Here is a 17,152-nt window from a genome sequence, read left to right on the forward strand (position 1 = left end):
GCCCAGGCTGGAGTGCAGTGGCCGGATCTCAGCTCACTGCAAGCTCCGCCTCCCGGGTTCACGCCATTCTCCTGCCTCAGCCTCCCGAGTAGCTGGGACTACAGGCGCCCGCCTCGTCGCCCGGCTAGTTTTTTGTATTTTTAAGTAGAGACAGGGTTTCACCATATTAGCCAGGATGATCTCGATCTCCTGACCTCGTGATCCGCCCGTCTCGGCCTCCCAAAGTGCTGGGATTACAGGCTTGAGCCACCGCGCCCGGCCAATGCCCAAGTTCTTAATTACCATGCCAGAGAAACTAATTCTCTTCTAGAGTGTTGATAGTCCTATCAAAACCTGATTCATGACAAATACGCTACACATGTTGGTACTATTCAGTCCTGTACCCAATGGTGGACATTGCTAATCAATCATAGCACTCTCAGTAAACCCAAACACAGTGTAAGGATCCTTCAAGAAACCACAACCAGCCAGACTTAAAAGGCAAGATAACCTATCTGATATCTTGCCTTAATTTTAATTTATTCAATTAAGAAATGAAAGGAAAACATTTAATAAATGAACTGATAAAAATGCATCTAGAATTAGGTTACAGCATTTTAAATGGATACAATCGATTATCTGTCAGGTCTAAATTAGTATACTTTGCTAATCTCTTTAGCATTTTGCTAATCTCTTCATTGCTTCCAAATCAATTTGTCCATCTGGGAAGAGGAGAAGGATGAGAATGCAGGCAACCGCCTCACCTAGCAGATGAAGAAATGCTTTCAAAACAGAAAAAGTTACTTTTTCCTAGTTAAGTAAAAAAATATCCATCTGCAATAATATGCCTTGAGTTATAAAGTGAAAGTCAAGGGAACTCATCAATGAACTTTCATAGCTTGGAGAAACATTGCAGTAAGATCCACAAGGTAGCCATCCACGTGTTTATGACAGAGAAATGTGGAAGCAATGTGTATGTTGGAATGAGCACCAGGCAGGAACATAGCAGTAGTAGGTTTCTGGTTCCAATTCTGCTACTAAAAGTAGTGTGACTTGGGAAGTCACAACATTTCTTGGTTGCCTCTCCTCCATTGTTAAGATGACTTGCGTTTCTTTAACTCTCTAACTAAGTTCTGGGATTCCATGAAGGGAATGATTCTTGCCCTAATTGATACAGCATAATGGTAAAAAACTTGGCCTTTAGTTAAAATCTTAAGTCTGCCATTTACTAGCTGTGTGTCCTTGGGCAAGTTAATTGACTTCATTGCACTACAGTGTCCTCATCTATAAAATGAGAACGATAACACTAGTACTTAGAAAGTTCTAATGAGGATTAGGTGAGATAATAGGTGAAAAACGCATTTTTTTTTTTTTTTTTGAGGCAGAGTCTTGCTCTGTCACCCAGGCTGGAGTGCAGTGGTGTGATCTCGGCTTACTGCAAACTCTGCCTCCAGGGTTCAAGCAATTCTCCTGCCTCAGCCTCCAGAGTAGCTGGGATTACAGGTGTGTGCCACCATGCCCCACTAATATTTTGTAGAGACGCGGTTTCACCATGTTGGCCAGGCTGGTTTTGAACTCCTGACCTCAAGTGATCCGCCTGCTTCGGCCTCCCGAAGTCCTAGGATTACAGGTGTGAGCCACTGAAAAATGCTTTGAATGATTTCTGGAACATGATAAGTACTCAATAAATGTTAGCTATTATTTTTATTATTACTGTCCTTATTTTTCATCTCAACTTCAAGATTAGGGTCAGTAACAAAATATCACAATTTTTTTTTCTTTTTTTTGAGACAGGGTTTCACTCTGTCACCCAGGATGGAGTGCAGTGGCACAATCTTGGCACAATGCAGCCTCAACCTCCTAAGCTCAAGTGATCCTCCCACCTCAGCCTTCCAAGTAGCTGGGACTACAGGTGCACATCACCACACCAGGCTAATTTTTTGTATTTTTTGTAGAGACGGGGTTTCACCATGTGGCCCAGGCTGGTCTCAAACTTCTGAGCTGAAGTGATCCGCCAGCCTTGGCCACCTAAAGTGCTGGTATTACAGGCATAAGCAACCATGCCTGGACAATATCAAAATTTCTTAACCCAGTATCAAAATTTCTTAACCCCCCTGTGTATTTGGCACCTGTCTAAATTTTTGCATTTACTTATATTTTTAATCTTTATAGTTGCTTGGCATAATATCTTGTGGAAGTTTATTGCCTATTAGGAAGCAGTATTCTCTAAATCAATTAGTCATAAACGTATACCTCTCTTAGGCTTTTCAGGAAGAACCTTTTCTTCATGTATTCTAGCATGTAGTGACAAAGTCTATTATTATTGCATTGTATACCACTTTATCTGTATTGATTCCCAGATGGAAGAATCCGATCCTTTTTAGCTTATTATAAACGATTCTCCCATTCCTTTCATAATACTAACTGCCCTTTTGAGATGTTTTATTACACTGTGTCTTTGTTTTCACACCAGTGAATTTTAAAATTTGTTTTTGTTAGTTTCTTCTGTTATTACAGTCATGTTCTGACAATTACAAAAAATGTCACACTCGTCTGAAGATTCTGTTCTCATTTTTCCTTAGGATTGGAATCCTAAGCCTCACTGCCAGGTCTATAGGGATTTAGATCAACTCAAACCAGGGTTTTGATGTGGGTAGGATCATGCTGCCTGTTTTTGATTCCAGATTCTTGTGGTAATAACTACCTTTTGGTTGTGACAGTAACAGGATGGGATGTTTTATGAAACAGATTGTGATGATTTTTACATTCTTTTTAGAATTACAGATAGCTTGGAAACCCATTCTTTAAGTCAATGCTAACGATATTGACCCATTTGTCTATTCACCCAATGACTTCATTGTCAATTTACTTATTCAGCCCAAAATAATTTAGTGCCCTGTAAACATATGCACTTAACATTTTTACTATGCACTGCTTTCCTGATTTAACTTTTATAAAATTAAATTGGTTTGGTACTCTTTATACTACATCAACAAATGCTCAGTGGTTCTTTTTTCATTTACAGAAATTTGTTCCTTAGGATATATTTCACATTTAATTATACAAATAGAATATAATCTACATGACATTTGAATGAGAGCTGGCCAGAATGGGTATAGCAGCTGAGAAAACCAATTCCCAGAATCTGTGATAATGGCTAAAAAAGGCTTCTTGAGAACATGGACTCTTCCTTTCTCTCATGTATTCTGCTGTGACTAGGCTCACAAGGAACTCAATCTGATTTTTATCCTCTTTCATACTAGTCAGTTTGACATATTCAGGAATTTACACGAAGTATGTTATATGGTACTCACAGGGTTTGACTTCATCTCCATAAGATTGTCCAAAATACGAGTAACAGGTAGATTCTGTGGAAAAGTATTTTGTTAAATATTAGAACGTCAAACCAAAACCACCTGATCATTCTACAGTTAAGTATGCTTACCTTTCAATTAAACACATTCTAAGATTAAGTAGTCTGTGAATGGTAAAAGTGATGTCAAAGATGTAAATACTCTTGGCACTACTCAAGTTTCCATAGGAAAATATAATTCTAAGTAAAAATGCTTCTTTAAATGTGTAGGTGTATTCAGGTTTTAGTACAAATACATGTTTGGGCTTTTTACTTTGTTGGGTGTTTGCTTTTAATACTAGTAACTGCAAGCTTTTGTTTTGATTAAAGAAGAATCCCCCTCCCCACCTTTTTTTTTAGTGTTTTTTTAATTTTTGAGATGCAGCCTAGCTGTCACCCAAGCTGGAGTGCAGTGGCACAGTCTCGGCTCACTGCAGCCTCTGCCTTCTGGGTTCAAGCGATCTGCCTGCCTCAGCCTCCCAAGTAGCTGGGAATACAGGCTCATGCCACCATGCCTGGCTAATTTTTATATTTTTAGTAGAGACAGGGTTTCACCATGTTGGCCAGGTTGGTCTCAAACTCCTGACCTTAGGTGATTCACCCACCTCAGCTTCCCAAAATGCTGGGATTACAGGCGTGACCCACCATGCATGGCCAGAATCCCACTGTATTTTTTTCATTTCCTCTCTGTGGATTATAAAAGTTTTCTTTAAAAATAAAGTAACTTTTAAAGTTCGTGCACTTGTATGATATTAAATGATGTAAGAGTTCATTCATTTCTAATAAAAAAGTATTTTTTTGTACTTTGGAAAATGGGGATATGGATACACGAACCACTTTATTGACCATTTTTATTTTGCCTGGGATAAATTCCAAGTTTTCAATGTTGTACTGCATCATCTTACGGAACAGATTCCACTTTGAACATGAAATGTACAACACAGGTGCTGGCAAAAGGTTGTCTCCTGACTTGTTTACAGGCTGTGGCATAAGAAATACTGTTACATTTCAGTCTGACAAGTTTTATTATTTTGAACATAAGTCAAATTTAGAAAATTTAGTAGGTGACTATTAAGTTTATTCAAAGTGCATTCCTAATGAAGTGTTATTCTGTTCATTTTGAACTGATATTTCCTTTGTGAATTGTACAGGATGTTCTGAAGAGAACAGTCTTGTATCTATTGTACTTTATGTATTTCAGAGACTTCATATGACAAAAACATTCAATCTGATTGTTTATAGATCAGATTAAAATCTATAGATAACATATTACTATTATATAAGGATTTTCTGTTTTCTTAGATCATAAAACATTTTATTGTAATTAAAATGGACTGTCACTAAGGATACTGCTACCTTCCCTAGACTGGTAAAGTAAAAACCTTTTTAAGATGGTCTCAGGCAAGTAAAATTAAAATTAAAGCTATTTCATTACTCTCTGATATTTGTGTTGGCTAGGTACTTTCAAATATAAATACAAGCATCAAATGTTCAAGCTGTCTGAATCTACTTCCTGAATACTATTTAGATTTTTTTTTTTAAAAAAACGTGGCTCAAAATTTTACCTTTTAAGTTTTGTTTCAAATAAAATTGAGTCTGTTCACTTAAGAGTGAGTCTAAACCAATTTCTCTAAAGAGTAAGTGGGTGCAGATTTAAATGTGCTTTAAATAAAGATTTTAAAATGCTTTATCCAAAGGAGAAAAACTATAGTTATGTATTCCAAGTAATACCAACAACAGATATGAAGTACTTTGCAACATAACGAGAATAATTTAAAAATTCTAGAACAAAAGAACATTATAAATTGTTTTGTAAAATTTTACTAAACTTGACAGCTTTATATCAGTTTCTCTATTTACACTGAATTCTGTGTTTAGCTTCCTGCATTGTACTCTTAGATATATACAATGGAGGAAAATTTAGAAAAGATTATACGTAATAATAAACCATAAGGGTCATATTATTTTTATATTTGTGAAAATAATTGGAAGTTTGAATATTCATACCAATATTCCATGATAAATCTTTAATTAGTATAAAATGAGATTTTCCTAAGGATACAATTAAATTTTACTTTATGTTTTATAGTTCTGCTATATCTGAAGACGAGTCTGCCAAATAGGTCATTAAGTAACATGAGAAAATTTCTTTCCAGCAAAGTTGTTCAAAATTAAAGAGCCCAGAGACAAGTCTTTCTTATGTTTTGTCTGGTTTTACAACCAAATAACACACCAAAATCATCTACCACTTCTATACAATACAATATTCACATACTCCCATATATTAAAGGAAGCTTCAGGTACAGAGAATGGTTTTAAAAAATACATAATGTCTTTAAAATGGAAAGAGTACTTCAGGAAACAACTTTTGAGATCTGTCACCAGCTAATGCTCTAGCTAGCCTCCATTCTTTGCCTAAAGGCCTGAATTGACTTAATCATTAACAAAAATCAATTACATATTTAGAATAATTTACATACCAGGTTAATCAAGTTTTACTGGTTAAGAAAACTGGATTTTAGCAGCTAACATACCAGCATATGGAAAACATCCAAACAAAACCATACAATATTCTTTGCTCAACAAATAGTGTGTTATCTTATGTGTCTTTACAAACATAAAAAGTCTGTGTGCTTCAGTAAAAGGGGTATAAACAAAATTTTATCAAATGAAAAACTCAATTGTTTTAAGAATTCCCAAGCATATTTTGTTCTTAAAAATTGTTGTTTAGAAATAAAATGGAAAACATTATTGTACAGTTTGCAACTAAATTTTTATTAGAAAGCTATTATAGATATAGATTTGAGAGACAGAGTCCTATACACAGAAATATCCTAAATTAAAGTTCTTCAAATTTCAAATACATGAACTAGAAACTATCTGAAAAAACATAGTGAGAAATCTATTTCCAAAAATCCTAAGTCATTTTATGACTTTAGTCATGTTTTATGATTTTAGTCACTGGAAAAGCTTAGGTAAAAACAATGTTAACTTTATTTCTGATGGTGTATTACAAAACAAAATAAAATATGCACAGAAACTCAAAGACAACTAAGAAATATAATATAGTTCTATAACCAAAATAAGGAAGTTTTTTTTCCTTTGAGTTCTCCTAGAATTAGCCATTTGTTGACCTATATTGACAACTGATCTATGGTGACTATTTCTAACTTTCCCCTTGAAGCCCTCAGCTTCAGATGATGCTCTGATGTCGAAGCTGGCAGTTGGGATGGGACAAGACTTGCTACTGTCTTGACTACCAGAGCCCTGGAGAATGAAAAAGCCCTATGTGGACCTCCTGTAAGAGGACGCTTATCTTGAAGGCAGTTATTAGCCAAGTAAAGAATTAGATGGCGTGTGTGGACACTGGAAACACTGGAGATGAGAGATGTATCAATGATAGAAGGGTGGAAAGTTGCCAGTGAAGTGAAGCTAGAAGGAGAGAAATAAGATGGGCTGTCTCCAAAATTTAAAATTATAAACCAGACTGGGATCTACAGAGTGTATCTAACACCCTTATCTTACAGATGAGTTTACAAAATCAACTCATGTTCATGGCAATAAAATAAATACAACGAGATTATGTGAACTCACTAAGATACATCTATCCCTCAATAAATAAAACGAGATTATGTGAACTCACTAAGACACATCTATCCCTCTATCACCTAGTTTCCACAATTATTAACTCGTGGCAAATCTTATTTCAGCTATACTGTCACCTACTACCCATTCCCCTATATTGTTTTAAAGTGAGTCTCCAATGTACAATCATTTTAGCCATAAATATTTCAGTACACATATCCAAAATATAAAAACTCTTAAGAAACCTATAACACTATTACCACTCTTAAAACACTTTAATAATTAAAGTAATTATTAATTTATAATTTATAATATTACATAATTAGCAGTGATTTATTCTCTTCTGCAGATTTATTGAGGTATGACTGACAAATTGTATATATTTTGGGTGTACAACACGATGTTTTGATATATGTATTTGTTATGAAATAATTACTATACAACTTGATATCCAGTCACTGTTGTATAAATTATCATCCATCTCCCAGGCTCAAGTGATCCTCCCACCTCAGCCTCCCAAGCATGTGCCACCATGCTCAGGTAATTTTTTTGTATTTTTTGTAGAGATGGACTTTTGCCATGTTACCCAGGATGGTCTTGAATGCCTGGGCTCAAGCAATCTGCCTGCCTTGGCCTCCCAAAGTGCTGGGATTACAGGTGTGAGCCACTGTGCCCGACATATACAATCATGTTTTATAGTTTTCTTGTTCAAATCACAATCTTAAGGGCCAAACATTGCAAATGTGTATTTTAAATCTTTTTTTAATCTATGGATTTTCACTGCTTGTAATTTATGTGTCGTTCATTTTAAAGGAGGGATTATTTTGCAAACAGGCCAAATAAAGTAAAACAGAAGTCTAAAATTATGCAACTATGCTACATTATTCATCTTCACATTCTTGTACAATTATCCTCACACAAACATATTCCAAATCTGTGAATAACATTCAACTGGTTTTATGCGATAGTTGATACTTGTGATGCACAAAACTTATGCTGCCCATAAAACAAGGTATAAAAAGGTCTTATAAGTGACCTAGAAAACTGGATGTAGCTAATCCTATTCTGTCTAATTTATTTACAGTTTAAACTGTTTATTCAAAGATCCAAAACAATATTTAGAGATTTAAGAGGCATAAATTACTCATAATAGTCTAAGAGTGAAACAGAACTGATCTTCAGCAGTGTCTTCTTTGATACCTCTTACCTCTCAGTTCCCAAACTGCCCAAGACCTCCCACCACAGTACCTCTAAATTTTAGAATATAAGGGTAATAGAGCTTTAACATGGACCTCTCTGAGTTTACATGTTTCTAGAGACTCCTTACTCGAGGATAATTTGGTAATATTTATTAAGAACAATTAGAAATGTCTACACTCTTGATTCTAGATTTCAATCTTAGCAATTTATGCGGGCAGAAGTAAACAGAGATGATGATGTACCCAGAAAAAAACTAACATTTAAAGCTTAGATAAGCCTAAGTATTTGTCTTTCAGTACCATATATTTTTTCTCTTTTTAAAGAGCAACAAAAAAAAAGACTATATTGAACTATATTGTATGACTATTATTTTACTTGAAGATAATACAAAAGAACCATTCCTAACCCCTGTCAATACCTATTTCCTCTAATTCTGAACCTTTTTTTTTTTTTTTAATGGCATAGCTCTTCTGGTAGTGGTGGCAAAAGTATAGAGATGGGGTGACCACTGATCATTTCAAATTTTACTTTTGCAAGTGAGAAACTGCCTATGTCAAAGCGGTATGTTATTTGCAATATTAAAAAAAAACAGAGATACAAGATCACAAAGAATTGTTTTTATATTTTATGCACTCCAAATAAAATAAGCTTTTGTTGACCAATTTAGATGTCTTTTGCAGGTATCATAGGGGATATATACCATGTTACTCTAAGGTAGTAAGTTCAAAAACCATGATTATTCTAAAGCTTAAAGTCTGTAACTTCTAAATACTATGAGTTATATGTTATAAGAAATACTTTGTTTAGGGAAATCTTACTATTGGGATTTACTTCTAACAGTGACATGTGAAGAAAAATATGTAATTCTCCTTAAAAATAAACTACATATGGTTACGTAATAGCCAGTCCATCAAGCAAAAGGCAGACATTACCATAGAAGTTGGAGGTCCCCCTTTGTCTCATAAAACAAAATCATTTTGTCCACAGTTGACGATAAATAAGAACGGGCCCAGGCTAAGCCATAAAGTATAGCACAGTTGTCTCTAATGTGCCCAAACTTCCTATTGTGCCTTTTCACATACAGTCTAAGAGGGTGAAGATAAGCTGATTCTGGGCAGTACTGTGAACGAGTAAGAAAAAGTAGATTAAGTATTTGGTAGTAGCTCCTTACCAGGAGGTAGAATGAGAGGGACTGACAATAATTTCTAAAAGGGATAATGAGGCCAGACACAGTGGCTTGTACCTGTAATCCCAGCACTTGAGAGGCTGAGGTGTGAGGATCACTTGAGCCCCAGGAGTTCAAGACCTGCCTGGGTGACATAGCAAAACCCCATCTCTACAAAATATACAAAGGTTAGCCAGGTGTGGTGGTGCGTGCCTGTAGTCCCAGCTAGCACCACTGCACTCCAGCCTGGGCAAGAGAGCAAGACCGTGTCTCAGAAAAAAAGAAAAAGAAAAAAATAACTTATTAAACCACAAATAAAGATTATGTATATAAAATACCACCAGTAAACATTATAAGAAAGAAACATGTGGAGGAAAGAAAAGGTTTTGTTTTCTGAATACAGGTAAAAAAACAATATTCAGATCTGAATAACTGATTCTTTTGATTTGGCCTCTAAAACCCTTCTCATTGCAAACTGAGTTTCTGTGTAAAACATTATCTCAGTTTTGCCTTAAAATATTCTAGTAAAAGTAAATAAAAAACACAAATGGGATAGATGAAACAAGAATGGATACTGACTTAATTGAAGGATTCAGGAGAATTTGATAATGCATATTTGAAAATTTCCAAAATTAAAAGTAAAAAACAAATCTTTTGAAAAGACACCAAATGAATTAATGACTGAAGCAGAATATCTATATATTACAATAGAAAATCACAAAACAAAAAAGTCATTTCAAAGTGTCCCATATACAAAATGAAGGACTAAAAGAAAGAAAATGTGAAATCGAGGTACCATTTTATTATCCCCAAATATAAATTCTATTTAAACTATTTTGTTTAGTCCAATTTACATAGGACTTTAGATGTTAAGTTCATTAGCTTATTAATATTCTGATTATACGTTAAAATAAACGATACTCATTATGTAGCAGTTCACTATTCTAAATATGTTAGGATCATTCTTTCAATTAACGTACTTTCAACAACCTGATGGTACAGACAAATCAAAATGTAAGTGAAGTCCAAATCCAAATCCAAATTTTTTTAAAAAGTATACAGTTACAGAGCTCTGAGCTACATATGTAAAAATACCTCAGAGTCTTAAACACACTAATAAAGAACTCCTTGGAACAGAAAACCAAATACCGCATGGGAGCTCAACAATGACAACACATGGACACAGGGAGAGGAACAACACACACCAGGGCCTGTCAAGGGCTGAGGAAGAGCAACAGGGAAGAGAGCTAATGGATGCAGGGCTTAATACCTAGGTGATGGGTTGATCTGTGCAGCAAACCACCATGGCACACGTTTACCTATGTAACAAACTGCACATCCTGCACATGTACCCCAGAACTTAAAAAGAACGTATGATTCCTATTTATTACCTGAATAAATCCAGAAGTTGCTTTACCTGAGCAGTTAGCCTGTCAACATTTATGTTTAAACGTTACCAGTATGTTTTCTAACAAGCGTACTTACTTGCTGTTTCAAAACTAGGTTCTTCACTCCTTCCATCACAAACTGTGATCCTGTATTCATGACTCGTGATAAGAGACTAGGTGGGGGCAAAAGAGAAGGATCATTCTAAGTACAAAGTGCCTCTCCAATCTGTCACAGATAAAATATTTACCTGATTACACACCACATGCTGATGATGCTTGCTGTACCTACCACCTTTGTTTTCACTAAACAGAAGGGTCTTGAGAATTTCTGCTGCCATGGGTATCACTGCTGCAATTTTATTTAACAATAAAATAGTAATTAAAATACTCTGATTAGTCAATAATTATTAAAAAATATAAAGAGCTGCCCTCAAAATATACATATTAATTTCCTAGTTTTAGCTATAGTTTTTTTTGCAAGTTATAATTTAAAGAGAATTCCTTGCCTTCCTGATTGTCTAATGCTAAAAAAAAAAACAATTTAAAGCTAGTAACTTGGACAACGTGCTTTAGGAGTTCAAACCACAAGAACATATTGAAAATATATATGCCAGTAAGTACTATGAGTAAGTCAAACATTACTGTATTCTCTTATATCAGCAGCTGGATCCAATCCTACATTGTATATTGTCTCTCCTCCCTATACATAAAATCTATCATATAAAAATGTGAAACAGAACAGACTTACTGAGTTTTGCCTCAACTCTGAAGAATGTTGTCTACATTTTAAACAACAACAAAACACCAGTAAGTGCCTTGCCATTCTGGGTTTATATCTGTGGTTCAAACGGTCTCTCACATGCAATTAAAAAATGTTTTGTGAGACAGAATAGTAACCCTGCATTAAAATCTCAGAAGGCTTGGGACAGCTTTCAGATCACCCAAGAGTTTCTTATAACATATTTATCAAAATCCCAACTGCAAAATCATAAGAAATCTAGTAGGCTTTAATGTTCAATAAGATTTTTAAGGGATGAAACTGAAAAGTCTATTTTATTAAATACATGGAAGTAATTTTCCAAAAATCTTTTCCTTTTCCTCGTCTTGCCTTACTCCACTCTGAAATGAAGAGACGGACAGGATGGAAATCTTTTCATTAACAGAAGCAAGAGAAAGTAATGCTTGTTGGAATGAATGGCTCTGGGTGATTCCTGTCACCAGGCAACTCTGTGGGGGTGTGCTAACCTGAGCAGCACTGTCTGAAGGTGAGGCCAGCTGGATTCCTTTTGCCAAGTACTTACAAGGCTGAGTGCTTTTGTTTTAGCTCTAAAAAGTAAGGTAGGAATTGGAAACTGTACGGTACCAAAAATAGTCAGAATTACCCTGTTCAGTTTCTCTGAAAATCACACATACTCCACTGGGGTCTCTGGAGTAAGATGTCATACCTAACCCTGAGGACTTCCTATCATTCAGCACTGCTTGAATCTATCCTGAAGCTAGGCCTAGCTGCAAGTCTATATTAGTTATCAACATTGATATTAAAATAGTTTTAACCTTCAAATGTTTTCTGAAAATGAAAAATATGTTATAATAACAAACAAGCATATGAATAAAAACCATTTGGAAGACAATATTTGTTGTAGAAAATTTGGAAAATAAAGAAAAGTACCCAAAAGAAAAAAAACTATACCCCTTAAAATTACCCACTATTAACATTTAGATGTATATCATTTCAGCTATGCAATTAAAGGTATGTATGTGTATACTCATCCACACAGATACACACAGATGGATAAATGGACATATAGGGATGATACTGTAAAAAATGTCATCTAAGTTTCAGCTCATACCATGTAAAAGACATTAACTTACATTTTAAAGTGAGAATTTGAATGTGCCCAACACTAAAAAATGATGTTTGAGGTGATATACTAATTACCCTGATTGGATAATTACACATGGTATGTATTAGCACACTGTACCTCATAAATATGAACAATTATTACATGCCAATGAAAAATAATTTAAAAAAATAGAAAAGAAAAAGGAGAACTTCAGCCATCTAAATGTCACCAAAGGTATGGTGACATTTTCCGCATTCAAAGTGTCAGACATTGTGTTTTTAAGGCATGAAAGTCTAAGGTTTTGAGTACAAAGATGCAACAGATTTATTAAAAATACTTACCCCATTGGTTTAGTGGTAGTGCTGCCATAGCTGGCAGGAGCTGAGGCCATCTTGGTAAAAGCCCTATAAAAGAAGGAAGTTGTACTTAAAAGCTAATTATTAGAGCTAACTCTGGGTGTCATGGTATTAAAATATCTATTGACTAACTTCTATGATGCAGACATTTTCTGAAAAGAGAATTTTTAAACTAATATAACTGTACTACAATTAGTACTAAAACACTGAATTATTATTTTTTGAGACAAGATCTCACTCTGTCACCCAGGCTGGAATGCAGTGTTGCCATCATGGCCCAAATGCATTAGTTTTCCAAACTTCATATTTTTCTTCATTTCTATGTGATCATTTAAATAAAAAGAACTGATATAGAGACTTGATAGCTTAAAAGAACAATCATATAATAATTTACTCTTTTTACTGTTTCCTACATTCTACGCTCCCTTGTTTCCAGGTACATGCCTTTGCTCACGCTGTCCTTTAGGAGTATACATTCACTACCTTATTCAATAGAAACTGTATATTTCCTTTTAAGACTAAGTTCAAAACCACTTTATTTGTTAACACTTCTAACTCTACCACTCAATGATTTTTCCCTTTAGTTATATTCTACACCAGACTTTTATACTTAATTGCATATATTATTTTCAACTCTTTCTAAATGTCCAGAATCTCTGTAACTAAACAATACGATGAAGGATGGGCAGAAAGATGGCATTTAGATGTGCTTTAAAAATATCTTTATTCTGAGAGTATTTTCACTGTAGAGAATCCAGAAAATATAAAATGCTTCCAGAAGAATCCTACCACTTTGAGGTAACCCCTGTTAAGATGTTGGTGTAGTCTTCTAATCTTAGGACACATGCCTATTTAACATATATGATTTAAAAACCAAAATTAGCATCATATTGTATATACTGTTTTATAACACATTTTAGTAGCACACCATAAACATTTTATGCCAATCAATATTCTTTCATAATGATTCTTATTTTAAATGCTTTGTAACTGGGAAAAAAAGAGTACCTAAAGAAAATTTTATAAGGGAAAAAAATGTAAATCACTAAGATGTGGTAGTAGAAATGCTAAAAATATTCAATTTCAATCTTGACAAAATCTGCCAACAACAGAGAAATCTCAAACAAAAATTTCAGTTCAGAAAGGAGGATGTGAATCAGCAGTGGATTAGAATTTCTGCATTAACAACAACAAAAAAAATAGTTTTCCACTAGAAACAGTATCTAAACAACAAAGAAGGGTTAAATAAATAACAGCACATTTATATGGTTTAATATTAGGCAAACAGTAAATACTTCCATGAACTGGCATGACGAAAGCTATTAAGAACTAGAATACAAAACTGTATCTCTAAAAATGATTTCCCAGTTTTAAAAAATATCTGGCTGGGTGCAGTGGTGCACAACTGTAGTCCTAGCTACTAAGGAGGCTGAAATGGAAGAATCATGAGCCCAGGAGTGTGAGGTTACAGTGAGCTATGATTGTATTACTGCACTCCAGCCTGGGTGGCAGAGCAATACCTCGTCTCTAGAAAAAAAATCTGTCATATATATAAAGAATGAAAGAATATACACTAATGTTTACTTGTACTGCAGACACGATGCCACAAGTAGAAAATTCCACATCTGACCTCGTGTCAGGTTGCAGTTCAAATGCACAACTTAAGAATATTGATAAAATTACCTTTAGGCTATGTATATGAGACAATAATCGATGTTTTTGTTTAGACTTGGGTCCCATCCCCAAATATCTCATTTTATATATATGCAAATATTCCAAAATCTGAAAAAATCCAAAATCCAAAACACTTCTGGTTGCAAGCATTTTGGATAAGGGGATTCAACCTGTATTATAAAATTGGGAAAGACAGTTTTCAGTTTTCCTTTTAAACAAAGGTTTGTTGTGTGTTTTTTTCTTATTACGAGAACACAGACAAAAGTAAGTTTCAAAAGTATAGATAATAAAACACTTGTAATCTCACCACTCAAGAGATAACTACTGTTAACAATTTGGTATAATTCTCTCGCTATGCTTATTTTTTTTATATAATTGTGATCAGAAAGCATATTTAATCCTTTCATCTTAAAAAATTATTTTAAAACTATTTTGAAGGTAATACTTTTGTAGAAAATTTGGAAAATAAAGAAAAGCACCCAAAAGGAAAAAAAATTCTACTACTTGGAATTATCTACCATTAACATTTAGTTGTATGCCATTTCAACTCTGTAATTACATGTTTGTATGTATATGCTTATATGAACACATACATATGGATGAAAAAATGGATAAACAAGGATCATATTGTAAAAAATGTCATTTAAGTTTTGGCTCAAATGTGACTACCTACTAGATGCTTTCCCTGATCTCCTAAGCAAATTTAGCTATCACCCCCAGCAGGTTAAAATCTTATCACTTAAGTTTTATTTCCTATGTCATTTAACATAGTTTAACATTATTCTGTTCATTTATTTGCTTATTTGTTAATTGTTTCCTCAACACAAATGTAAATTCACTGACAGCTGGGGCCTTGTTTATCATGCTCGCTATTAAGAAATATTTATCAAACAAATCAATAAAGAGTGTTATAATTTTTTTTTTTTTACTTTACAATATAACATGAGCACTTCCCAGTGTCACTAAGTAAGCCTTCTGATTTTTAATGACTCAACTGTATTTATCTTACAGAAATGCCACAATTCACTTACTAATACTACTGCTAGACATTTAGATTGCTTTTAAAAATTTCATTATTACAATTGTATCTAAAATCTTAGCTTCAATTACTTCTTTGGGATAAATCCTTAAGAGAAGTACTAGGTCAGAGTTATTTTTAAAGAACTCTTTATACTATCCAGAAAAATTTTGACAATTTATATTCCTAATAGCAGAGTATAAAATGCACACATGAATTTTCCTGTATCCTTGGCATGGTATTTTCTAAATGTTTGCATTATGTTAATTTGCCTCTCTTGGATTACTAGTCAAATTAAAATTTCCTCTTAATGCCTTGGAGACATTTGATTCCAGACATTTCAGTCTTTGACTTTTCTCACCTTATCAGTAAGAAATATAAAGCATTCACCCAGGAACAGGAAAGGCATCACTGTTCTAGTATGTAATTTTAGTTGTAAACAGGTGGCCAAGAAGGAAATATTTATGCCACTGGATTTATATAAACACCACCAAGGCATTGTTCAGTTTTCTTATTAGCGATTACCATCTTCCTTGGGAATGAAGCCTCAACTGTACTCCTTTAAATGACACGGAATTAAAGAAAGAAAATAAAACTTACTTCCACTGTTTGATATATTGTAAAGGATTAAGGTTGCATCCTGCATCAGTTAAAGCTTTTTTATATTGCTCCAAATCAGCCTGAAATAAGAAAAGAACTATATGACAAAAAATTTTACTTTCATGAAAGATGTTATTTGATTAATTAAAAAGTAAGACCAAAGGCATGAGTTTAAATTCTTGGCACCCAAGTAGAGTGGAGTCACGTCTTAAATGAGTAGCCACGTGAGCACCCAAGACAAGAAAATCGCATATAATGAAAATTACCTTTAAGAGGCTCCCAAATCACCTATAAAAGTACAGTATTTTAAAATTTCTCAGTAAGTCTAACAATGTTATTTTTTCCTTTACTGCTGGGATAGACTGCTTTTCTTTGGGACACGCACTAAATGATTTGGTTTGACCAAGAATATTTCTAAACCAGAAACACAAGGGGAATGATACCAACTGAGGGGAGCTGCAGATTTGGGTTGCTCATCTCATTTTCATTCTAGGGGTCCAGATTCATTAACTGGACAACAGGTGTCCTGCACTTCAAAAAAAAATTTGTTTTTTCCAACTCTTCCTTACTCATTTCCTGATAAGTCTGGCTGAATTTGTGTAACTTAAAGGAGCCTATCTTAATGATCACTTACATTTATGAAAAGACATAATCCTTACCAAAAATAAATAAAAATAATGTGGTTAAATTAAGGGAATACTGAATTAAGTTTTAGAATCATACACTCTTAAGAAAAATATTGTAATTAAGCTATCAGAATCCCCTGAGATATATAGGTAAAACTCTGTTGATGAGAGAGATACTTTTTTTTTTGAGATAGAGTTCCACTCTTATTGTCCAGGCTAGAGTGCAGTGGCGCAATCTTGGCTCACTGCAACCTCTGCCTTCCAGGTTCAAGGCATTCTCCTGCCTCAGCCTCCTGAGTAGCTGAGATTACAGGCACGCGCCACCACCCCCAGCTAATTTTTGTATTTTTAGTAGAGATGGGGTT

At 34.3% G+C, this 17,152-nt stretch overlaps 1 protein-coding gene across 4 annotated transcripts in view; it reads right to left on the minus strand.

The window, feature by feature from the left end:
- The window catches only part of SCFD1 (sec1 family domain containing 1), a 107,906-nt gene that overhangs the window by 15,923 nt on the left and 74,831 nt on the right, over positions 1-17,152 (minus strand). For all 4 annotated transcript variants that reach the window (XM_017895886.1, XM_017895887.1, XM_017895888.1 and 1 more), the window contains 4 exons: positions 16,162-16,241; positions 12,855-12,917; positions 10,767-10,842; positions 3,294-3,347 (listed from right to left, as the gene is read on the minus strand). In XM_017895886.1, the coding sequence (XP_017751375.1) occupies positions 3,294-3,347; positions 10,767-10,842; positions 12,855-12,917; positions 16,162-16,241 (273 nt within the window). The remainder of the gene's footprint in view (positions 1-3,293; positions 3,348-10,766; positions 10,843-12,854; positions 12,918-16,161; positions 16,242-17,152) is intronic.

The sequence above is a fragment of the Rhinopithecus bieti genome, unplaced genomic scaffold, assembly GCF_001698545.2.
Source record: "Rhinopithecus bieti isolate Rb0 unplaced genomic scaffold, ASM169854v2 scaffold_21703, whole genome shotgun sequence".
In the NCBI taxonomy this organism is placed as follows: Eukaryota; Metazoa; Chordata; class Mammalia; order Primates; family Cercopithecidae; genus Rhinopithecus; species Rhinopithecus bieti.